At 39.4% G+C, this 25148-nt stretch overlaps 3 protein-coding genes across 8 annotated transcripts in view; 1 reads left to right on the forward strand and 2 right to left on the reverse strand.

The window, feature by feature from the left end:
• rilpl1 (Rab interacting lysosomal protein-like 1) overlaps positions 1–3158 on the forward strand; it is a 22928-nt gene extending 19770 nt beyond the window's left edge. For 2 of the 4 annotated variants that reach the window (XM_060908628.1, XM_060908631.1), the window contains one exon: positions 2112–3158. In XM_060908628.1, the coding sequence (XP_060764611.1) occupies positions 2112–2247 (136 nt within the window). In that variant the 3' untranslated portion in view covers positions 2248–3158. The remainder of the gene's footprint in view (positions 1–2111) is intronic. The other 2 variants (XM_060908629.1, XM_060908632.1) reach the window with 1 other exon arrangement.
• Positions 2621–9149, reverse strand: snrnp35 (small nuclear ribonucleoprotein 35 (U11/U12)). 3 transcript variants are annotated; one of them, XM_060908635.1, is made up of 2 exons: positions 8993–9149; positions 2621–4182 (listed from the first exon to the last, which is right to left on the reverse strand). In XM_060908635.1, the coding sequence occupies exon 2, from the start codon at positions 4177–4179 to the stop codon at positions 3403–3405; it is 777 nt and encodes a 258-aa protein (XP_060764618.1). In that variant the 5' UTR covers positions 4180–4182; positions 8993–9149; the 3' UTR covers positions 2621–3402. The 3 variants fall into 3 exon arrangements, with proteins under 3 accessions (XP_060764618.1, XP_060764616.1, XP_060764617.1); XM_060908633.1 differs by lacking the exon at positions 8993–9149 and adding an exon at positions 7820–7930; XM_060908634.1 differs by lacking the exon at positions 8993–9149 and adding an exon at positions 5679–5757.
• An 811-nt stretch (positions 9150–9960) lies between these two features.
• Positions 9961–20433, reverse strand: kmt5aa (lysine methyltransferase 5Aa). The gene is made up of 7 exons (XM_060908636.1): positions 20163–20433; positions 17735–17885; positions 17334–17565; positions 15214–15301; positions 13263–13322; positions 12986–13176; positions 9961–10787 (listed from the first exon to the last, which is right to left on the reverse strand). Exons 1-7 carry the CDS (start codon positions 20169–20171, stop codon positions 10577–10579), a joined length of 942 nt encoding a protein of 313 aa, XP_060764619.1. The 5' UTR covers positions 20172–20433; the 3' UTR covers positions 9961–10576.
• Positions 20434–25148: the final 4715 nt, after the last annotated feature.

The following is a 25148-nucleotide window of genomic DNA, read 5'->3' on the forward strand; positions in this document are numbered from 1 at the left end:
TAAATGAGCAGCATTATGTTTGGAGAAAGGAAAACACTGCATTCCAGCATAAGAACCTTATCCCATCTGTAAAACATAGTGGTGGTAGTATCATGGTTTGAGCCTGTTTTGCTGCATCTGGGCCATGACGGCTTGCCATCATTGATGGAACAATGAATTCTGAATTATACCAGCGAATTCTAAAGGAAAATGTCAGGGCATCGGTCCATGAACTGAATCTCAAGAGAAGGTGGGTCATGCAGCAAGACAACGACCCTAAGCACACAAGTCATTCTACCAAAGAACGGTTAGAAAAGAATAAAGTTGATGTTTTAGAATGGGCAAATCCAAGTCTCATCTCATCTCATTATCTCTAGCCGCTTTATCCTGTTCTACAGGGTCGCAAGCAAGCTGGAGCCTATCCCAGCTGACTACGGGCGAAAGGCGGGGTACACCCTGGACAAGTCGCCAGGTCATCACAGGGCTGATACATAGACACAGACAACCATTCACACTCACATTCACACCTACGGTCAATTTAAAGTCACCAGTTAACCTAACCTGCATGTCTTTGGACTGTGGGGGAAACCGGAGCACCCGGAGGAAACCCACGCGGACACGGGGAGAACATGCAAACTCCGCACAGAAAGGCCCTCGCCGGCCACGGGGCTCGAACCCGGACCTTCTTGCTGTGAGGCGACAGCGCTAACCACTACACCACCGAGCCGCCCCCAAATCCAAGTCCTGACCTTAATTCAATCGAAATGTTGTAGAAGGACCTGAAGCGAGCAGTTCATGTGAGGAAACCCACCAACATCCCAGAGTTGAAGCTGTTCTGTACGGAGGAATGGGCTAAAATTCCTCCAAGCCAGTGTGCAGGACTGATCAACAGTTACCAGAAATGTTTAGTTGCAGTTATTGCTGCACAAGGGGGTTACACCAGATACTGAAAGCAAATGTTCACATACTTTTGCCACTCACAGATATGTAATATTGGATCATTTTCCTCAATAAATAAATGACCAAGTATAATATTTTTGTCTCATTCGTTGAACTGGGTTCTCTTTATCTACTTTTAGGACTTGTGTGAAAATCTGATGTTTTAGGTCATATTTATGCAGAAATATAGAAAAGTCTAGAGGGTTCACAAACTTTCAAGCACCATTGTACACTCCACGGCCAAAAGCATGTGGACACACAAGTACTGAACACCCCTTTCCAAAACCATGGTCATTATTATGGAGCTTACGGTAATAACCTCCACTCTTCTGGGAGCTTTCCACTAGATTTTGGAAAGTGGATGTGGGGATTCGTGCTCGTTCAGCCAGAAGACTTCAAAAGGTCAGGCAGTGATGTCAGGTGAGAAGGCCTGGTGCGCAGTCAGCATTCCAGTTTGTCCCTAAATTCGTTCCACTTCATATTCAGTGGGGTTGAGATCATGGTACTGTGCAGACCACTGAAGTTCTCCCACTCCAAATTCAGTACACCATTTCTTCATAGAGCTCGCTTTGTGTACAGCCATGCTGGAACAGGTTTGGGCCTCTTGGTTCCAGTGAAGGGAAATCTTAAATCTATAGCATACAGAGATGCCTTATACAACTATGTGCTTCCAACTTTGTGGCAACAGTTTTGTGATAGTGGTCAAGTGTCCACATGCTTTTGGCCATATACAGTATGTGTAGGTCACAATTCTATCTTAATTTCCACTACAAAGAACTTTGTCTTGACAATAGCGACTGATGCACTGTGAATTGGGAATAGACTCATTCACATTTTCCAAAAAACAAAATGTATTTTATGCCATGAATGACAGATTTTGAATGTAAATCTACTGTAGAATTGTGGGTAGAGGTGGCTCAGTGGTTAATACTTTTAAGCTATCAATTAGAAAGTTGGGCTCAAATCCTAGCACCACTGTTTAATTGTAATTATAAATATTTCTCATAGAAACTTGTAGAGAATTGACTCAGTTAAAAATCAGATGTCTGCCGACACAGAGCTTTAATATCATGATTATGTACTGAATTGCATCCAGTAGATTTATTTACAGACCTAAATACGATGAAGTAAAAAGTAAATTGATGCGCGAGCTCTGATCAAGCTAAGTGTAACGTCTTGTCTCTGCCTTTCAGGTTTAGCTTCTTCTCCCGTGACAAGAGGCGCAGCTCGCAGAAGGGCATGGCCCAGTTTGACGACAGCTACAGCCCGTGGTCCCGCAAAGACGACGTGTATACAGAACAAGCCCAGGAAGCTTTACAGCACATGTAACACACTGAACACTGAAAGCACAAAGGACCCTCTAATCCCTAACCCACTGCAATGTCATGAGCAATACATACACTCCAATGTTACAGTCACATTTCCCAGCAAGCTGTTATTAGTGGATAAAGACAGAAGGGAAATGGGACAGCTTAAACATGCGTATGTCTACACAACACTTCTAATGTTGGCATCTCTAAAGGTTGGGATGTCGAGCTTAATTTTAAGTTGTTTTCTGTGCAAAGATACTATATGCAAAGAGTCATGTTTCCAGTCATGAGGAGAGCAAAGGAGGCCATGTTGATATGCCTTGAGTAGAATTGTGATTAAGGTGCTTTATCATGTTCGTAAATTCAAATTGAATAATGAAATGAGGCAGTGCTTAATGAAAGCTAACCCGGTTTTATTGTCATAAAGAATGCCCATAATGGGATTGTGCATTGCCAATAAAAGGTGGCGTTTTCCAGGTTTAAACCTACATTTTGCACAGTAATTATGAGGAAAAAAACATGGAATATGTAGGTGTGTGTGTTATTACCAAGTTCTGCTATATAAATGATAAACGAGTGTCTGGGCATTCCAGACTCTCCCAAGAGTCACATCAGCAAATGTCCCACACCAGCTGTTCTGCATTCTTATCACGTGTGGTGCTTATACTGGCAGTTCCTTGAGTTGTTTAGTCAAAGCATGAAAATGCCAACGCAGTTCCAGCAACATGGTGACAAACGCTTCTTTGTGAGCATGGAATCCTTGCCAGTGATTTTACTCATTTTTTAAAAAAATTATGCATCCTGTGTGGTTGTAAAAGCTTTCAGGAGTTTCTTTATGATGAATGTACCACACTACAGATCTTTAATGAAGGATAACGAAGAATGCTGCATAATTTCATCTCATTGGCCATTAAAATATTTGATACATCACACCGTCATTGTGGCTTTTCTTCCTATATTTCAGATAACTGAATTTATTAAAGTTATAATTATTCAATGTCTCACTTTTTTAGGGTTGTTAAGATAGATCATCTGGATGAATACAGGATCCTGGCTAATGTAACAACCACATGCTGCAAATTAAACAACTTCCTGGAAATCTTGTTAATTTAATATTATTTCACCAAGACGAAAAACAATGCTTATGAAAACCAGGAAGTTTAACAAACATGAATCATCTTTTATCCGAATCTCTGTAAGAGTCCCGATATCTCCTCTCATCCTTTCCTCGGTTGGATTCTCGCTCACTACTCCTGTCCCTATATCGTCTGGAGTCCCTCCTGTCTTTATGGTAATCCCGACCACCTCGCTCGTTCCCACGATCACATTCGTCCCTCCGATCCCGTTGTCGCCCATGTTCTCTGTCCCAACCTGGAGAGGTGTCTCTTCTGCCATCTCTCTGTCTCTCTTCTCTCCACCGGTCAGCTGGCCTGGGCAATGCACTAGGCAGGTTTATGGGTCTCCTGAATGGTCTGTCTCTGCCTCCAAACCTCAGCTGGCCTGACTCTTTCTTTCCTCCCAGGCCACCACCAAGTCTCCTCGGTACCCATCCCTGCAACGTGCGCTCCTGCTCAAAGTCCACAAAGACCTCGTGCTGGTCGATGACTACCTTGTTGCCATCTCTCCATGCTCTCATTAGAGAACGTTCCTCCTTGTACTCCACAAAGGCGTAGCCTTTGGAGAAGCCCGTCACGGCATCCCGGACGAGCCGCAGTCGTCGGATGTCACCAAATTTGGAGAAAACAACGTGAAGGTCTTTTTCGGTTGTCATTTTGTTAAGACGTGCGACAAAAAGTGTGAGTTGAGCATCACCTGTTACACCTTTATTGGGCTGATAACGGGCATTCATCGCCCGCCATATGGCACGGTCATGGGGCTCGACGTCGGTGCTGTCGATGCTGCCAGCTTTAAGGGGGTCATAGACTTTCGCCAGAGCACTCCACTCATTCATTTTCTGAGAAGAAAGAACAAGAAATTAAACAAGAAATATTTACAAAATAATTTTGATTTGCACCAGTTCACAAAAAAACAAACAAACATACCACAGGGCTGTAACGTTGTACTGCTAGTTGGTATAACCTGATAAGCTAAACATTGAAGCTTTTTTTTTTTTTTAAAGTCCCCCATTTCTTAAATCCAGCAAATTAATACTGGCACTTTTTTTAAAATGTTTCATGATTTTTTCATACAATGACTCCTACCATCACCAAGTTGTCTTTCTCATCTAGTATTATTAGTTTATGAAATCATTAATTTAATTAAAATTAGATTAATTTAAACTTTATTAACCCCGCCGACAGTAGTCGGAGGGGTTATTATTTTCACCTGCGTCAGTCTGTGTGTGTGTGTGTATCTGTCTGTCTGTGTGTCTGCAAGATATCTCAAGAACCAATGGATCGATTTGGACCAAATTTTGTACGTGTTGCCAATCACCCAGGAAGGAAACCATTAAATTTTGGAGGTCAAAGGTCAAAGGTCAAGGTCATGGCAGAACTTCGAAATTTTCGCCCAATGTATTTTAATAGGGAAAAGGCGGGGTTTGCACTCGTTAGAGTGTCCCTGTCTAGTTTTAATTACAGTCAAACCTCGGGTCACGAACGTCCCTATTCACGAACAAATCAGGATACGAACACCATTTCCGAACAAATTTTGCTTCGATTCGTGAACGATGCTTCGATGCATGAACACACAAGCTGGCAGGATTCCGCACCATGTGAGGCATGCGGCAGCATCAGTTGTACTCAAGGTGGCGCCGAACCAGCCATCGAACCACTTCCCAACAGACAAAGAAGAGAAAAAACTCCAGAAACACCCACAGAGTTGCCTGACATTATTATGGAACAGGACTCTCCCTCGAAGGCCTCTCCTTCGAGGGAGTGGTCTTCCTCCTCTCCTCCATCCAAATGTGCCAGCAACTATCAACCATAAAGGTAAAGTGTACTGTACAATTATGTTTTATTTTAGTATTACTGTATTTTTCTATAATTAAGGTTCTTTAATTCCTTTCTGTATTTTTTCCACACATAAACCCATAAAAAGTTACAAAAAAAAAAAAAACTGTTTCTGGGGCCGGTGAATGGATTAATTGGATTTACATTAATTTCAATGGGAAAAATTAATTCGGTTCACAAACGGAGTCAAAGAACAAATTAAGTTCGTAACCCGAGGTACCACTGTATAATGCTTCTGGAAGAAGTTTGGAACCCATGTTAGATAGAATTAGCGTTTCACATCTGACAACCCTATCAAACATACCCTCAGACACACACTACTGTCCGGTGGATTGACGCACCTAAGCTTTCCATTCCTGGTTGTAATCAAATAGATCATTTATTCTATCTTACGTATGTTTTTTTTTATTTGTACCTGGGTCATTTATACATTCGGTCATGAAGTAGAAAAAAAAAGATGAACGAGAAATGACTAAGAACAGCAGAATTTTTCACTCGCCTGATGTTTTCTACAGCCCCGTTACTGTCCAGTGGAATGATGCATGCGCCTGTACGGGATGGTCATCAAAACTATGTACAGTTCTTTAAACAATTTTCATAGTCAGATTATGAGTCTTTAAACCAAGAACAGCAGAAACTATTAAAAGGGTTGATAAACACAACTGCTTTTTTCCACAATTGCTCATTTCAATTGGAATTTTTATAATTCACGACAACAAACTGGGCAGAGGAATGAACATTTAAACTTCACACTGCGTCATTCCACCGGACTTGATGGTACTAGAGCAGCGACTACAGTTATCGACATCTTTTCAGATTTACCAATGAAAAAAAACAACAATTTTACAAAGGTGAGTTTCAGTTACAACAGTTATTATTGGTTAATTAATGAACCTGAAGACCCCCCCACCCGTTGATCTTGTCGTCTGATGACACAGCTCGTTACTGGAGATGGAATTTTTTTTTTCAGGACGATCAGCAATTTGAAAAAAACCTGAATGTTGTCATCGCAGGTAAGCATGGTGGAAAGATCATGGACATGTTTTTACTTATCAAATATCATTTTGTATCTAAACGCGTGTTTGAGAAGTCACATGAGGTGTCGATAATAGTGATCACTTTCACCGGTGTCCAGAATTATCGACACCCTGTGGAATTAAATGACATTTACAACCGTTATGGATCGATCTGTGTTTTTTTTGTTTGTTTGTTTTAAAAGGGCTGTGATTTATAATAATTTTTTTCCTGATTCATAACAGAATGGAACGTTTATAGAGTATTTTGAATCCTACTGCAATAAATAGAATTAGACCAGAATTAAATTCCTCATATATAAAAAAAAAAATTACATGCTTGAAATATAGATTTTTCTGTTCCATTCTGAATTTTTTTTTGCAGTTTGTTGTAAATATCTACCACATATTACAATATCAGTAGATATTTTATATTTTTAGATGTAAATTTAAAATCTCAATTTTTAAAAACTTGACCTTTGACCTGGATTTTCATGTGGTTACAATGTCAGTTGCTTGTTGACATTTACTGGTAAACTACAAAGCTAGAAATTAATACAACAACGAATGATTAACAAAATGTGATCTATGAAAATACTTAGAAAGTGGAACAAAGATTTTCTGACGCAAGATAAACATCAGTTCATTTGTTTACAAACATTAGATTTACTTCCTCATTTACGTAAACACTGACGTCCATATATTTATATAAGAGAGATTTTGTACTAAATACAAGTCTATGTAAAACAAATCTTAAATAAAAACTTAACTTAAATGCCACATACCGATGTGGATGATTATTATTATTATTATTATTATAAATAAATCATCTAGTTATCGATAACTATGGACAAAGGTGTAAATACTTGTGGAACGTTGTCACGTGATCTGATACGCTAAGCATACAGGAATCGACTCTCATTTTTCCCAGTGGAAGTTTGAGTGATTATTCCTGCACAATTTACGTATTGAAAGTCTTTTCTATTTTTGCAATGGCCAAAAGATCGTTAAGGTGTCGATAATTGTAGCCGCCGCTCTATTATTCAGTTTAATTAAGCTATTATCTATTAATTCAATTAGCAAATAAAGGTGTTAGATGTTCAAATACATACGCAACATTTATACATACATATTTACATGGGTATTTTTAAATCAATATTCTACGAGTATAAATACTCAGAAATTTGGGTCGAGCTAAACACAACAGGTCACTTTTAAAAAATAATTTGTACCGTCAATAGATACAACAGCCAGAGGGCTGGGTTAAGAGGCAACACAACATCAATTACTCGATTTAAACTTAAAGAAAATGAACATGGAGGCTCAATGACAACTTATCTAAAAGTCAATAGCAACAAATATATAACTGCTTTTAACACAAACGGGTAGCCTCTGGTACCCAAATGCTGGCTACAAACTAGTTACCTCAGAATCCCAAACGCCTTGATATAAAATACTTGGTGCACTACATAGGGTGGACAATGCATTAATCCATTCACTTCGCAGTGCATTTTCATAGCGAGTGGAAAACAATTGGAAATACGACCAACACAAACAGTACTGCAGCATGCTACGAACTAAAATATTAAACTAACCAACCATTTAAAGCTAATTAACAGTAACTTACTGGGGGGGGGAGAGGTTCCCGGGAAATTATATATATATATATAAATAAAATTAAACCAGCAGTCTCAGTAGCAGGTCTTCCACCATGTGCAGCAGGTTAATAGTTCCGTGTAGAAACTCCGGTCCTGTAATTGGTCCGGGAGTCAGCGCGCTGTAGTTTGACATCGTGTTTGACTTCAGAGTTCAATTTACAACACGATTTAGTTGATAAAAAAAAAAACACCGCATGGCGAAACAAAGCTCTGAAGTGCTTACGGTTTCCGGTGATAATTCATTTGCGATGATTCAACTACTCACTAGTGGCCTCTAATCATAGACATCCTATTATTACGTAGACGGAGCATCCAACGTAAATTCTAAAAGCGCTGACGAGACGCGGGGCCGCCATCTTGGAGTGGTGATACGCTGCACTCAGTGTAATGCGCTGGCTCGCATTTTTTTTTGTCATACATGTAGCTATGATAAAGGATAGCGGCGGGGTTATTATTCATAGTTGGCTTCACGTTAATAGAATATCCTGATATTAAGTGAACAGACGTCGGAGATTGTTGAAGTTGAGGAAACGGTGATTAATATCCTACAAAAAAAATGTGAGAATACTAAATACATTCGATATAAACAGCTTAACGTTTTTCTATCAGCTACAACCACCAATCTGTTGCAATGGATAGGGTAAATTCAGGTAAAGTGGGACACTTTTTTTTAAATAAAATGCGGTTTTAACAATCTAAATCCATTATAATGATTCAAATGTGTGTATGTTTTCTTTAAATAGATTGTTAAGAACATATCAAAGGGGAAATTAATCTAGTCAGTGAATTTATAAGAGATGGCGAAGTGTAATCTTGTAGCATTCCCTCTACTGTTATTTACAGGTTACTTTAACCGACAAACTTTTTTTTTTTGGAAACCGAAAAAAAATTGACAGGTTAACGTAGGTTAACAGCCCTACCCCAACACAATCTAGACTGTACATTTATACCCGTTGGCGTTCACAATCATAATTTCATTTATTTCGACTTTATCATATTTAATTTCATTCATGTCTATTATTGTCATACTCTTATGTATTAGACTAGTGCTACCTGATGACGATTTAAGTCTCTTGGCTCCTCAGCTCTGGTAATATGCTATTTAAAAAAACAACAAATAGTACGGTAATGTTAAATCTTACTTGTGAAAAGTAATCCCCCTGCTTCTGTTTGAAATGGTTCGCTCGTTTGAGCAGGAGTACGCTGAGCACCAGCCTGGCATCTTGTCTTCTTCAGTCGTGTAGTATGGTGCAGTAATAGACGTTACTTTGATATATATGAGTATCTCGCGCTTATCTCGTGTCAGAACAGCCAACGCTCCGTCTACGTAATAATAGGATGTCTATGCCTCTAATGGCCAGGAAATTTACACCTGAGGAGCATGTGACGTTTTTTTTCCGACGACAGCTAGCTGTCTGATTTGGATCAACCAGGGCTTGAAAAAAAAAGTGAGCAGCTGATTTTAAATCATACAAGAATTTTAGACAAGAACATCAAACAATGTATAGGTAGAGCTCTTAGTTAATCATGTCTGTAAGGTTAAAAACCTACACAAATGAGCTTCTACGGGACAGTGATAGTAAACAGACAGGGCTTTGAGATTGAACATGCTCGTAAATGGTCAGAGAAGGCAGAATGGTAGCAGTTCTATCTCGCAGCTCCAGGATCCCTAGTTCAATCAGGTTACTGTTGGGAGTGTCTTTCACACATCTTCTGGGTTCTCCAGTTTCCTCCCACCTTGCAAAAACATGCCAAGGCGGGTTGGCGATCTTAAATTGGCCTTATGTAAGAATGAGTATATGTACATTGGTGTTATGACTGACCCTCAATCCAGGCTGCATTCACACCCAGTGTTCCTAGGATAGAGTCCATAAACAACCTTGAGCAGGATAAAGTGATCTGTCTTTAGTAAATCAATCAATGGTCAGAGAGTACAGTCTACTTACTTAAAAAAAAAAAAAAAAAATCCCTAACCAAGGCTTCAAGTCATAAATCAGTCACATCATTACAGCAAAAACAATGCAGAGCTTCACCTGAAACTCTCAACACATGGTTCGAAGCACCAATACCCAGCATAACATCAGCTACATCAATATGTAGACAAGAAACATTTGCATAAAATAATTTTATTAAACACTCCCACCCTAGCATAGAGAATCAGCTCAATACTCACACTCGGGTCATTTCATATGAACACTCAAAGTTCAGGTTGATACTTTTTAAATCCACTACATCAGGCTCAACATTGTAAAACTTTAAGACTCCAAATTAAGTCAAGAGGGGGGAGGGTACCTTCCAGTTTTCCCAAGCTTTTAAAACATGGCTCTTCTAAGCAAAAATCACTTGCATTCCACAGAATTGTTTGCACATCATAAATAGTTATTGCTAAGCCTCTAAACTACTATACATTGGCTTAAGAAAACTCCTTATAAAAAATGCAGAAAGTTTGACTATAACTGCATGCCTTGGAAGCACTGCTCTACAAGTATATAAAATATACAAAAAAAAAAAAGGAAGTGTCAAAACTAGCATGTCATATAGCAGGATAAATAATTTTAAAAGCATTATGTAGGGCATGTGGAATATGTACCGTAACCTAAATGTGTTTAAGTCACTGATTAACACACCCAAACAAGTACTACCCCCTAAACATTCTCAATTTGCTAAGGCAATAATTACATTAAAACTGGATTTAAGAAGTCAAGCCATTCCCTTCATGGAATCCATCAGTGTTTGAGCCACGGATGAGCGGCTATAGAGGCTTTACTTCGGTCTCCGTAGTCATACAGCAGCTCCTCTCCCTCTTCTATATCTCGAGAGGCCACAAGGATCAGGTGAGGTATTCCATTGATGTCATGGAGTTTGGTCTGACAGTTGCCATTCTTACTGTGGTTGATAAGCCTTCCCAAGCGGTCAGTTTCCTTCGTGGCATCCACGCTGAGGTGAAAGCAATGAGAAAAGTAAGCACCAATCTTATTACTGATCCAATACAGACATCCACACAGCGAGGTGTCTCGATGCAACTTCAGTTTGTTTTTTTTAACTGCAAGTGTGATTACAGCATGCTTTAAAGGAAGTTAGAAAGAAAAAAAAAATCCACCCTGAATAACTTCCATATTAATCTTTTGAAGCAACAATGGCTCATCAATGGCATCCAAGATTTATTTGGTAACAATATTCAGAGACTTTAGTGCCAACTTCCATCAGACATTTTAATCCATTTTCACTTTGGCTACCCATTTCCTACATTACCCACAATGCCATTTGCCATAGACAGTGGCACCAGTGGGACTTATAGCATGCTCCATTTGTACCGGGAAGTCAGAATTCAAGTTCCCAGTCTGAAAGGTCGACTGGAATGCCCCCCCGACCTCATTCTCAACTCCAACTTCCGAGATGAATGGAACACAAAATTAGTCCTTACTTTATCTCTGCCTAAGGACAGAGATGAGGCAGAATTTTCATTCATTAGTCAGTCTACCTCTGTTACCTCCTCACCTGTACACTCTGCTCAAACAGATCAGGCCTTGACTTATACACCAACACTGCCATCACCACTTCATAGCCTCTGCTCAGCTAGCTAGAGAACTGTGTCTTAACTGCATTACATTCTGGAACACAGAGTCAAACGTTTGCTCTCCTACATCTACATTGCATTTTTCATTAACACGACCCTGATCACTGGAAAATAGTGAGGGAGAAAATAAGCTCTTGTTCTTCTGTGAAACCTGACCATTAGTTTTCATGTTTGAAGTTGTGTGGGTTTTTTTGCATGTTTTTTTTTTTTGGGGGGGGGGGGGGGGGGGGGGGGGCATACTGCGCCAACAAGGGCTCCTCCTGATGCCACAAAGCTGGAAATGTCTCACTGGAACACAATGTACAGCGCTAGACTCACTAAGCACATCTACAAGTATTTCAACATGTACATTAAATGTGTTGAAAATGTTCCATTTTCATATGCAAGCTGTGCTGAGTCACTCAGTACTCACCCATCTTCACACAGTTTAAATCCAATCTAATCCAATACTGGGCCAGTGTTTTAGAGCAGTATTGGTATAATATGGAGTTTGAAAAACTGCATATTACTAAAAAAAAAAAAAAAAAAAAAAAATTAACCTTACGGTGACGATACACGGGGCAACTTTTTGGGCAATGTTGCCGAGCAATGTTGCCGGCAACGGGCAACTAGGTGAGACACAGGGCAACTAACAATGGGCAACAACAGTTAGCAACGGCAGTTTACAGTTAGCTTAAAAAAAAAAAAAAAAAAAAAAACACAAAAAAAACCCGATGTCTTAATTTTTGCTGTGACCATTTAAATCAAGCTGTCTGCTGTTTTTTAGAGCTTTGGTGAGGTAAATTCCTCCATATAGAATATTAAAATAACTTATGGTGATGATACACGGGGCAACTTTTTGGGCAATGTTGCCGAGCAATGTTGCTGGGCAATTGCGTTTTGACTCTTTTCTATTGAGATTGGGCAACATTGTTTCTTTCTGAATGGTTTTGATAATCTCTGGCAACTTTGAGATAAGCCAATCAGAACGCGAGTATTGAGTCATGTGACCTCCGGTGAGGTTCGGATCAGAAATTTCAAACAAATATGGCGGCCGCTCAGTGTCACCAGATGAGGAGTCTCTCCATCTCTTCACTCCACTGACACTGAGCGGCTGCCATATTTGTTTGAAATTTCTGATCCGAACCTCACCGGAGGTCACATGACTCGATACTCGCGTTCTGACTGGCTTCTCAAAAAGTTGCCAGAGATTATCAAAACCATTCAGAAAGAAACAATGTTGCTCAATCTCAATAGAAAAGAGTTAAAACGCAATTGCCCAGCAACATTGCTCGGCAACATTGCCCAAAAAGTTGCCCCGTGTATCATCACCATTATAGTTCCTACACAAACCTCAGACTGGTTCATGACTTGTATTTATAGCTCTCCTCATTACCACACCTTACTCCAGTATTAGCTTTAGTTGTAGCTTATGCTTAGTTTTTGTCAATTGTAAATCTCTTGAAATAAACCCACTTGACCAATAGATAATATTTTTACAACCCTGTCCTATAAACAAGCTACATTTCCTGTGCAAGGTTACATCAAACAGACATAAAATGGTGTGGTGCTGACATACCAATACGTTTTGCTGAGATATTGGAAGTAATACATGTAGCAGCCCGCAGTAGGGTCTTGTGCGTATACAGCCTCCCTTTTTTTGGCATCGGTTTTCAGTAACAGGTCACCATGATATTCCACTACATACTGCCCTTTCTGGAAGGATTGGGTAGTGAAAACTCCTCTCCCCTTTCCTTCAATGTACTTCACCTATGGAAAAACAAATGAACAGGTTCAATTCAGTTTCAACATTGAGGATTGTGCGTTTAACTTGTTTTAAAGTCAATTATATTTACTATCATTCCGTCCTCTATCCCTTTTGTGATCAGCTCATCCAAGTGTTTCTTCTGTTCACACTGTAGACACAAAAGAACTGCATATAAGTACATAGACACAATCCATGCCCTAGCAGTCCAGGAGGACCAGAGTTTAGCACTTCCTTGCTTTAACACACCAAATAAACCTTGCGATTTTAATCTGGTGTCCTCAAGCAAGGACAGGAGGAGAAACAAATAACTACAGTGGTGCTTGAAAGTTTGTGAACCCTTTAGAATTTTCTATATTTCTGCATAAATATGACCTAAAACATCAGATTTTCACACAAGTCCTAAATGTAGATAAAGAGAACCCAGTTAAACAAATGAGACAAAAATATTATACTTGGTCATTTATTTCTTGAGGAAAATGATCCAATATTACATATCTGAGTGGCAAAAGTATGCGAACCTTTGCTTTCAGTATCTGGTGTGACCCCCTTGTGCAGCAATAACTGCAACTAAACGTTTCCGGTAACCGTTGATCAGTCCTGCACACCAGCTTGGAGGAATTTTAGCCAATTCCTCTGGACAGAACAGCTTCAACTCTGGGATCTTGGTGGGTTTCCTCACATGAACTGCTTGCTTCAGGTCCTTCCACAACATTTCAATTGGATTAAGGTCAGGACTTTGACTTGGCCATTCCAAAACAAACTTTATTCTTCTTTAACCATTCTTTGGTAGAACGACTTGTGTGCTTAGGGTCGTTGTCTTGCTGCATGACCCACCTTCTCTTGAGATTCAGTTCATAGACAGATGTCCTGACATTTTCCTTTAGAATTCACTGGTATAGTTCAGAATTCATTGTTCCATCACTGATGGCAAGCCATCCTGGCCCAGATGCAGCAAAACAGGCCCGAATCATGATACTACCACCACCACGTGTCACAGATGGGATAAGGTTCTTATGCTGGAATGCAGGGTTTTCCTTTCTCCAAATGTAACGCTTCTCATTTAAGCCAAAAAGTTCTATTTTGTTCTCATCCATCCACAAAACATTTTTCCAATAGCCTTCTGGCTTGTCCATGTGATATTTAGCAAACTGCAGATGAGCAGCAATGTTCTTTTTGGAGAGCAATGGCTTTCTCCTTGCAACCCTGCCATGCACACCATTGTTGTTCAGTGTTCTCCTAATGGTGGACTCATGAACATTAGCCAATGTGAGAGAGGCCTTCAGTTGCTTAGAAGTTACCCTGGGGTCCTTTGTGACCTCGCTGACTATTACACAGCTTGCTCTTGGAGTGATCTTTGTTGGTTGACCACTCCTGGGGAGGGTAACAATGGTCTTGAATTTCCTCCATTTGTACACAATCTGTCTGACTGTGGATTGATGGAGTCCAAACTCTTTAGAGATGGTTTTGTAACCTTTTCCAGTCTGATGAGCATCAACAACACTTTTTTCTGAGGTCCTCAGAAATCTCCTTTGTTCATGTCATGATACACTTCCACAAACGTGTTGTGAAGATCAGACTTTGATAGATCCCAGTTTTTTTTTTTAATAAAACAGGGTACCCACTCACTCCTGATTGTCATTCCATTGATTGAAATAATCTGACTAATTTCACCTTCAAATTTACTGCCAATCCTAGAGGTTCACATACTTTTGCCACTTACAGATATGTAATATTGGATCATTTTCCTCAAGAAATAAATTACCAAGTATAATATCTTTGTCTCATTTGTTTAACTGGGTTCTCTTTATCTACTTTTAGGACTTGTGTGAAAATCTGATGTTTTAGGTCATATTTATGCAGAAATATAGACAATTCTAAAGGGTTCACAAACTTTCAAGCACCACTGTAAATAAAACCCACCTTGTGGCTGGAGTCTGACCCTCGAGATTTTTAAAGTCAGCTTTTTGTGGCTTCCTGGTTCAGCCACAACTTTACTTCCAAATCAGATTTTCAAGAGTAATATTACCATAATCAATTACCTTCAATTCAGTTTTGCTTTTCCGTGAGCTTCTCCGTATGGGATAGTAATCGGTGACCTTTCGGTTATTGGAATTCTTGCTCTCTGCACTAAAAAGGGAAGGAAAAACCTGCATGAGTATCTTCGACTCAATGCCTTGCATTAGCTATCAGTAGTAGTCACTTGTGTAACAAAACAATATGGTGGCATAATTTAAATTCTCATGTGTCAAAAAAAAAAAAAAAAAAAATTCAGTATAAAAAGACTATTCTTAAGGTCCCAAAAGTGGACTACTTAGGGTGCTTTCACACGTTAGTCTGTTTGCCATGACCAAATCTGAGCAGAAGTAATACTTTGCTTTTTAATTTCACATGGCACAAAAACCAAAAACGTGGGCTGAGAGGCATGTACTTTCATTCGTCATTCAGGAATGCAGTGATAGAAATAAAAAAATTAAATAAAAAAATAAAACCACAGATCCAGCACTAAAGTAAATTAGATAATTATATAAATAACTATTTAGATGTTTAGTGCATTCAAACCCCCCCTGTTCCAAATATCCAAAACAAACATCACTGCAACCCCAAATACACAGCATTTCTGGTTCAGTTCTTACAATCAAGTCAATTCACTTTCTCACTGCAATTGAACTGCGCTAGAATTTGCTTGGAAAAGCATCTAGATGGCGTCTCTCAGACTATCGGACCAGCTGTGATTCTAACAAATGAACCACACCAAAAGGAGAACAGACCCGTATTCCATTCAAACATTCAACTTTGTGAAAGCACCCTTATAGTTCTGCAATAAAATCATTAACTGCTGAGCTAGTTTTATTTTTCAAACTATGGAAATTGGCATGCCAGTCACTATACTGCTAGAGTAGGTTTATAATACACTATGACCAAAGGTTTGTAGACATCTGACCATCACATCCCATAGTCAGTCCTCACTTTGCGGTTATAATGACCTCCACTGTTCCTGGAAGGCTCTCCAATAGATTTGAGTGCAACTATGGGGATTTCATTCAGCCACTAGAGCAGACCTGGGCATTTTACGGCCCGCATCCGGCCCTTTGGTTCATTCTGACCGGCCCGCGTAAGGTTAATTAGAAATGACAAAATAAACGTATTTTCTAATTTTACCTCATGCATGGACTGAATGTACATTGCTTTCATTTTGAAGTTGTGTTCAACAAAAACGCAACGCGCGCGACATGAAAATGACATGAAATCCCACGAAACCTAATCCCGCGATAACTACTTCCGTAATTTGTCCAGACCAACCACAAACTTGTATGTCATCCTTCAAACGGTCCAGCCAATCACATCGTGTGACGTCACCAGCAGGCGCCGGAGCCGATCTCCGGCGAAAAGCACCAAATGAGGCGATTAAACTACAAATGTGGGCATCATTATTATAATATGATGTATCTTGCTTGATATTTGGAGTAGAAAGACAATATTGTGATGTCTTTATTGTTTTGGGGTGAATGTGACAAAAAAAAAAAAAAAAAAGTACAAACGTTCACATTTTGTTAACCATTGTTTTGGGAAATTTGATTGAATAAATGACATTTTTTGTAAGGCAACCTCGTTTTTTCCATACTCTTACCTGTTTTTACAAGCTGCTAAGACTGTTATTTATTGCTTTATATAAAGAAATACAATTGATATTACGCAGAATTTAGTTCAGCCTTTTGGTCCGGCCCTCCACAAAATTCTGTTTCTCATGTGGCCCCATGGAAAAAATAATTGCCCACCCCTGCACTAGAGCATTAGTGATGTTAGGTGAGGAGGCCTGGGGTGCAGTCACTGTTCCAGTTCATCCCAAAGTGTACAGTGGGGTTAAGTAAGCGCTCTGTGTAGGCCAGTAGAGATCTTCCATTCCAACTTTAGCAAACTACATTTTCACAGACTGCACTTTGTGCACAGGGGCGTTGTCACACTGGAATAGGTTTGGGTACCACTGAAGAGAAATTGCAATGTTACAGTATATACAATATGATTGTGTGCTTCCAATTTTGTGGCAACAGTTTGTTAGCAGGCTCACATGAGTGGGATGGTCAGGTGTCCACAATCTTTTGGCCATATAGCATATTACCAACATCTATAAAACAAAAAGGCTTGAGAACTATAAGCTTACACTCTCTCTGAAGACTTCCTCACTTTGACTTTACGGCAGCCTGCTTTCTTCAGACAGGGTGGGCGAGTATTTTTGACTTCTGGAGTGACTGCAGCTGGAGAGGGAAAACGGGCCTGCATACGTTGCAGCTGTCTGCTCTTTTCTTCTGCTTTGTGTGTTAAAGTTTGGAGGTCTTCATTCACAGCCATTGTGGGGAGAATGATCTCTCCATTTACAGTACTGGGTCTTTTAGCTGTGCAAGAAAAGGAACAAGCTTTAAAGTTAACAATTAAAATGTATATTAGGAGATAAAAACTAAACTGGGATGCCTGTGGACAAACGGCAATGTAAAGTTACTCTTTGCATTGCAAGTTGCTCATGTAAGCGCTAAAGAACCTAAAAACGTGCGTTTTCATCCTTACAATTATTCTGTGTCTCAGTCGGTGTGCAAAATTTCCATGAGGATTTCTCTTCCTGGATGACCTGGACAGAGATCTCCTCATGATGTGGTGGCTTTGAGGGCTGATGGCTCAAAAAATTGTGAAGTGTAGTATGTCCATTGCATAATATTTCCTGAAACAAATATTTCAAACAAGGGTTAGGATTATTATTAGGTATAAAATATAATTACAATAATGCATATACTCTCCAGTTTAGCACTTTCCAGACCCTAAATAAAAACACACACATACACACCCCTAATTGGTGCATAAAATGTGTGCATCATCTTTTTAATGCAACATGCAGGATTTATTAAAACAGGAACATACTTAGACTTGTGTAGATTTATGCAGTTGTAACCACGTGCACACAAAGCACTCTGGAACATAAAACGGCAGAAGAAATGTGTTGGCTCAAGGCTATTTCTCTCATCTTGGCTTTTTTTTGCATATGCATAGTAAACCATCAAAACCTGCTCTAGTGTGATTCCTGTGTGCACTGATCAAACTGAGGCCACCTGCTTCTGCAATTTGCTAAATGCTCAAGATATAAAATGTGCTATGGAAAAAAAAAAAAAGTCATTTCAGCTTTAAAATGGCTTCTGCTACAGTTTTTAATCTGTGATATTTTGTTTGTTTAGTCAGACATGTAGCCTCACAAACCATATAAGCAGGCCTGTTTGAGCTTATTCAACAACTTCAGTTGCATGAATCTAGCCTCGTGGATTAGGTGCAAAACTACAGAAGCAAACTTCAAACGTTAGGCCATCAGCAATATTTGGAGTATGTACACACACACTTTGCTTGAGCTTTGGTGTTTCATAGTCCAAAGATGACTTAATATTTAAAAATTCTTTAATAAAACATCCTGAAGAAAAAAAAAATCCAAAAACTGAAAATATTAGTACATTGCTACTGTCAACTGCACATACAGGGTTCCTTCTAAATCAACTGTCAAATTCCCTGACATTCACCGACTATAAAAAGCTGCATTTCCAAACCCTATAATGAACAGAAACAGGCCACCGTTGAGATGAGCAGACAAAACCAACCACAGTATTTTAAACCCATCAATGTGCAAGCTTTATTTATTAATTCTGATGTTTTCAGTACTCAACATTTACACTTTTCAATTACTATGAAATAAAGAAAAATAACACATGGAAGATATTACATTTGTATAAATGGCTAAATAAGTAAATAAAATAAATCCCTGATATTCCATGTCTGGAATAGATTAAATCCTACAATATTCCAGAAAATCCATGACTCATGGGAACCCTGATAAGGTTTTGCTGTTTTTATTTATTTATTTGGGAAAGACCGTGTTGTGAAATATACTGTATTTATCTTGCTGCCAGCGAGACAGTTTGCCAGAAAGTTCCACAGGGCATCTGTTTCAAGAGTAAAAAAAAAAAAAAAAAAAAACACAGGAATACATAAATAAGGATAAAATTAAGTCATAATAAAATTTATGAATTAAAATGACTTATTTTTTAAGGCGTTCCCCAGTACATAGTGATAAGATTTGAAAATAACCTTCCGGTGTAGACCACGCCTGCTTCCGGATTAGATCCGAAAAACAGCAATATTTTTAACAGATAGACAGTTAAACCTAGTTTATACTTTACGTTTAAAGTTATTACTAAAATAATTAAAAACGCAATACAATCTAGAACAGAAGCCAGTGTATTTTTCTTTAACAGGACAAAAGTAAGTTCATTGAGAGAACAAGAAGTGATATTGTACACCCTATCGACCTGTTTTACATGCTTTGAGTTCATCTGATGCAGGTTATATGAAGTATTTAAGCTGCATCTTAAACGCAGTAAAAAAAAAAAAGTTATTCTGGGCAGTAAATAATTATCCTGCTTGATTCGATTATTAGTGATGTCCAATAAGGAATAATAAACCTGTCCAAGTATAGAAGTGCACTAAATATAGTTACAGGAGGGGGGGGGGGGGGGGGGAGAGAGAGAGAGAGAGAAAGCCTGTGCTTTGCCTTTTTTTAAATATATAAATTAAACAGTCATGTGGATTTGGTGTAAAAACATGAATGGACGCTGCTGTTGTAGTTATCAGTGAACCCGCCCACAACTACTGGGCCTTTAACTGCGTTCAATTCTCAATATGCTAACTTAAATATAAAATATTTATCCCTTCAGCTTAGTCATTTAACACAGAATAGTTTTGCTAAATATATAGCTGATAAATAAGAAGAAATAAAACTGCGCGCTGCGCCGTGATCCAACACTGAAACAATATACAACAATTAGCAAGCGAGTTTAGCTGGGGCTAACTAGAGGAAAAAAATGTAACTAAAACCTAATAGTATATTAGCAACAAATTTAACAGGATGTTTATCCAAAACACTGAGTTTGTGTTGTGAAAATAAAATATTATGGCCTACCCCGTTCATTTCAGTTGTCTTTCTCCTGCTTGTTTTCAGCGAGGTCGCAGGTGAACAAAAACCTTATTTTACATCCACACTTTTCTGCGTCCACACGGTGCAGAAAGAAGACATTCCAGTGTTATTTACGGCGATTCGTCTCTCGAGGCACTAAAGAAGAAAAAAACTTTTTGCTGTTTCATTTGTAGTACCTCGCCCGAGTCAGTGTTTCACTTCCACGCCGCCATGTTTCTACTTTGAAGTCATTGAAGGGATAAGAGCATGTGAGCGTTTAAATGGCTGTTCCGGAGAAGCCGCGAAATTCATCGCCGACAGGTGGAGCTGTTGTCTTTAACATTTCCCTCCATTTTTCTTCCTAATTTGGTCAATGAATTGCCCTGAATATGGTGGTATGGAGGGTGGTATAGTGGTTAGCACTGTTACCTCACAGCAAGAAGGTTCTGGGTTCGAGCCCAGCAGCTGACGGGGGCTTTTCTGTGTGGAGTTTGCATGTTGTCAGTGTGGGTTTCCTCTAGGTGTTCTGGTTTCCCCTCATAGTTCAAAGACATTCAAGTTAGGCTAATTGGTGGCTTTAAATTGACCGTGAATGATGGTTTGTTTCTTTGTGTCGACCCTGCAATGATCTGGGTGCACCCTGCCTCTTGTCCATAGTCAGCTGGGATAGGCTCTAACTTGCCCGTGACCCTGCACAGGACAAACGGTTACAGATAATGGATGGATGTATAATCATCAACATCTTGAGGACTTCACAAATGTAACATGGGTATTTTGTTGTATCAATGGCAAGAAATTTGGAAATTCTAAATCTGAATTCACTCTACCTATAATAGTGACGTTTCTGGTAAATAATATTGTGACTTGTCATCATTTCTTTTAAAAGAAGAGGAGGCCAAAGGGAGAAACCCCTGAAAACAAACAACCACTGAAAGAAGCATGCATTACAAGCCAGAAAAAGCATCAAAAAAGAAGACTGCAACAGTCTGGTGATGTTAGTGAGTTGTCAGTTTGATGGCGCTATTGTGAGCAAGGGATATACAACCAAATATTACGTGTTATTTACTTTAACACTATCTGTTTCAGTACTTTTGCTCACTAAAACTGGGTGATCTGCCACCTTCAGTATTTAGCAAAAACAAAATAATTAGCCTTTGTTCCAATAGTTTTGGGGAGGATTATATATTCCAAAACCGTGAACTAGTCAAAGGACTTCTGGCTTATCTTCACAAAATTGGTGTAAAATTTCATGCAAACTCTGACTGAGATTTGGAAACAGGATGGTTGCTAGCTGCCAATCAATTCTAATGGGGCAGAGCATAGTTTACTCAAGGCACTCTATCTCATTAATTGCATTGGTACAGAATATTAATGGACTTTACCTGCTTATTTGGACTTGTTTGCTGAACTACTTTAAGTAAACTTTGACTACATTTCCAGCCCCAGTCTGTCTGTGTCTCTCTCCTTATGCCTAATAGATTGCTTCATCTCCAAATGGTTTCAGTGGATGCTGACTCCCTCTGGATCACTCTCTCTGTTCAAGGATGACATAGCAGGAGCAGTAATTCCAGGAGATTACAACTCAGATCCAGCAGCTCATGCCGGCGCTCACCCAAATGTCATCCCAGTGTGCCACATCAGTGGTGCTTCCTGCTCCAGTCCCACCTGCTCCATGCCTTGTTGCCTGGCTCAACAAGTTCATGGGAAATCCCTCCCAGTGTCAGGGCTTCCTCCTTCCGTTCCAGCTTTACTTCTCCTCACAGGATGGCCTCTCAGATCAAGCCAAGATCATACTTTTCACCATCCTGCTGACAGACAAAGTACTCAAATGAGCCACCACGGTGTGGGAGAAGGGCAGCAAGCCATAATCCTCCTATGAGCACTTCATCACCCTGTTTCTCTGAATCTTCGGGCACGCAGCAGAGGGCAAGGTCAGAGAGCATTTGTTTGCAGTCAAGCAGGAGAAGAGGGTGGCAGAATATGCCCTGGAGTTTCACACCCTAGCAGTGGAGAGCGGTTGGAATGAAGCAGTGCTAAAAACCACATTTTGCCGGGGCGGAGCAATGACATACTTACCAGGCCAGCATGTCACAATAAGGCAGCCACACGACACATGCTCATTGACCTAACCAGCCACGTAGACAACCTGCTGCAAGACTGCAAATGACCCTGTTGCTTGCTGAGCAGAAAGTAATGGACATGTACATGCAAGAAGTCAAGTCGATTTATTTGTATAGTGCTTTTAATAATAGACATTGTCACAAAGCAGCTTTATAGAAAAAATAAATATTTTATACATATGAACTAATAAATTTATCCCTAATAAATTAATTTTTGCTCTGCAACAGGGATATAGTCAACCTAACATTTCTCTAGGCTCCAGGCCCATTTCAAGCTATTTGGGGGCCCTAGGCAAAGGGGGATCTGGGGCCCATAATTATCCCCCCTCGACGAAAGGCCTTATGGCCGCCTACCCACTGAAGACTTAATAAATAAACGTCACACATATTGTAATCATTCGTACGATTTTTACTTAATAAATGAACTCTTTACATTATTATAAATAATTATCAAACCCAATTAAACACAAGAATAGACAAAATACACACACACACACACACACACACACACACACACACATATATGGGGTGCATTTGGGTAATTGAGTGATCAATCTCATTAAATCAGTCTCATATAATTTGAAGGTTAATAATTAAATTGAATCAGTCTCATTTGAATCATTTAAATTGAATCATTCAAAGTGAATCATTCAAAGTGAATCACTCAAGTGAATCATACCGTTAATTTTGGTGCTTAATAATAAATTACCAAACAGCCAAATTATGGTATATTCCAAATTATTATGATCACTTACCATATCACATAACTTATATGCACCTTTCTGAATTCTTTGGGAGATTGGGGACTTCAAAGATTTTGTTAGACAACAAATAAAGACACAGTTTTCAATAATAAATGAATTTATTATAACAAAGATAAAAAATGGATAATAGCAGATGGAATATATACAAACAGTGAGGTGTGTGTGTGTATATGTGTGTGTGTGAGAGAGAGAGAGACCTTGTGTGGGTGTGGCCTGTGAAAGGCCCTATGGCCTAGCTAAGGAGGGTGTGTGTATGTGTGTGTGTGTGTGTGTGTGTGTCCCCACGTGGTGTAGGCCTTGTGGCTTAAGCAAAGGTTAGCCTAGCTTGCTAACGAGACAAAGGAATTAGCCGTGTGGCTAGCTAAAGCCCAAGGACCCTACCTCGTGGAGTTAAACAAAGGAAAGGTGTGTGTGAGTGTGGGGGAAGGACCGCCACGTGTTGGAGACAAAAGGCTAGCACTGTGTAGCTAACCAAAGGTGTGTTTGTGCACGTGGTAAGGCCTAGATTAGCTTCGTGTGGCTAAGCTCAGACAAAAGGGAAGCTAGCTCATAACACTACTAAATCCCCTGAAATCTTGATGCGGTCAAGATGTATAATAAGAGAACTAAATATGTTAGTAGGAGTAAAGAGAAGCATGCACAGCCTATCTATTAAACAATTGAGAGAACATAGAACAAAATAAATCAACACACTGCGTGTTTAACAGTGTAACAAATAAACCTGGGTTTAAATTCACACTATTTCAATAAAAGCAAATTCCTAAGACTAGCTATAATTATGCCCAAAAATGCCAGTCTTACTTAATATAATAAACTTCTACGTGAGATTATGAGAAGAGAGACTTTGGAGTTTTTCACCGTTGTGAAGCGCGTGAGTCACAGGGAAGTACTTGGAGAAGTTGAGTTTCACAGAGGCCCGTGGAGCACGTCTGTGGAAAGCAGAGAATTCTTGATCCGGCGCTTCGTGGCTTGTGGGAAGAATAACTCTGATTAAAACAATGTGCACAGCGCTTCAATCAGGAGGAATTCTGGTCGCTCCTAATTATAAATTAACTGCTTTGAGCTGCAGTCGTACGTACTTAATGAATGAAACCGGTTGTAACTCACTGAGTTTAAAATCGCGCGATCTTAGAGTCTACCGTGGCCAAAGGTAAACAAAGAAAAGTGCGAAACTCTGATTCTTGCAAGAAAGAAAAGAAAAGACATCTTTATCTGGTTGGCTCGCGGAGCGAACCTTCCACTCTGTGTCCGTGTGGAATCATGGCGCCAAAAGAGAAAGATATGGCAGATTTCCAGGTCCTTTACGGAATCATGGAGGATGTGATGAAAGTGATCCCGCCCAGGCGTGACGTAGGTCAACGCGGAAGTTGGCTGATGGGAAATGTAGTTTCTTAAAAAGGGACTACTGTACCTATATATATATATATATATATATATATATATATATATATATATATATATAAATCAAATATGAAAATAAGACAAAGTAATATAAAATGTGCAAATAACACCACTAAATATTTACAGTATATACACAAGTAGAAATAACTTCAAATGGTGATTAAATGATTACAAACATGAATAAGAATCTTAATAAGAAACAGCACACACAGAAAAGTGCAAAAGGTATAGAAAAACACATAAAAATTTAAGAATACACAACTAGAATCATGGGCAAAATGTCTAAAACTGCTGCTTGCGGGCTTTGGCTTCAGCAAAGGCAGCCACAATACCCTCCATGTCCAAAGACCTGCGGACATCACATTCAATTGAATGCTTCCTTGCAGAAAGTTCGGGTTTCTTAGCTGAATTACTGCATTAATATCCGACCAAGGTCACAAACGTAGCCTATTTATGTAAAAAAGAGCTTTCTTGTGAGCCATCCCCTGTCCTACTCCATTAATGCTCACGACACACTAGCTACTTCTGATGAAAGCCATGCAGCTCGCTGAAACTAACTCTGACTATGACATTTTGATAAACACAATAAGTTAATCTGGGAGAAGTTGACAGTCTTTCACCTATTTGTGTGGCACATATTAGAATTTTTAGCCAGTCCTTGCAAGTTTGTAAGCCTGTTGTGCATGACAACGTTTACATCACTGTTA

This window comes from Neoarius graeffei, chromosome 25, assembly GCF_027579695.1.
Source record: "Neoarius graeffei isolate fNeoGra1 chromosome 25, fNeoGra1.pri, whole genome shotgun sequence".
Classification (NCBI taxonomy): domain Eukaryota; kingdom Metazoa; phylum Chordata; class Actinopteri; order Siluriformes; family Ariidae; genus Neoarius; species Neoarius graeffei.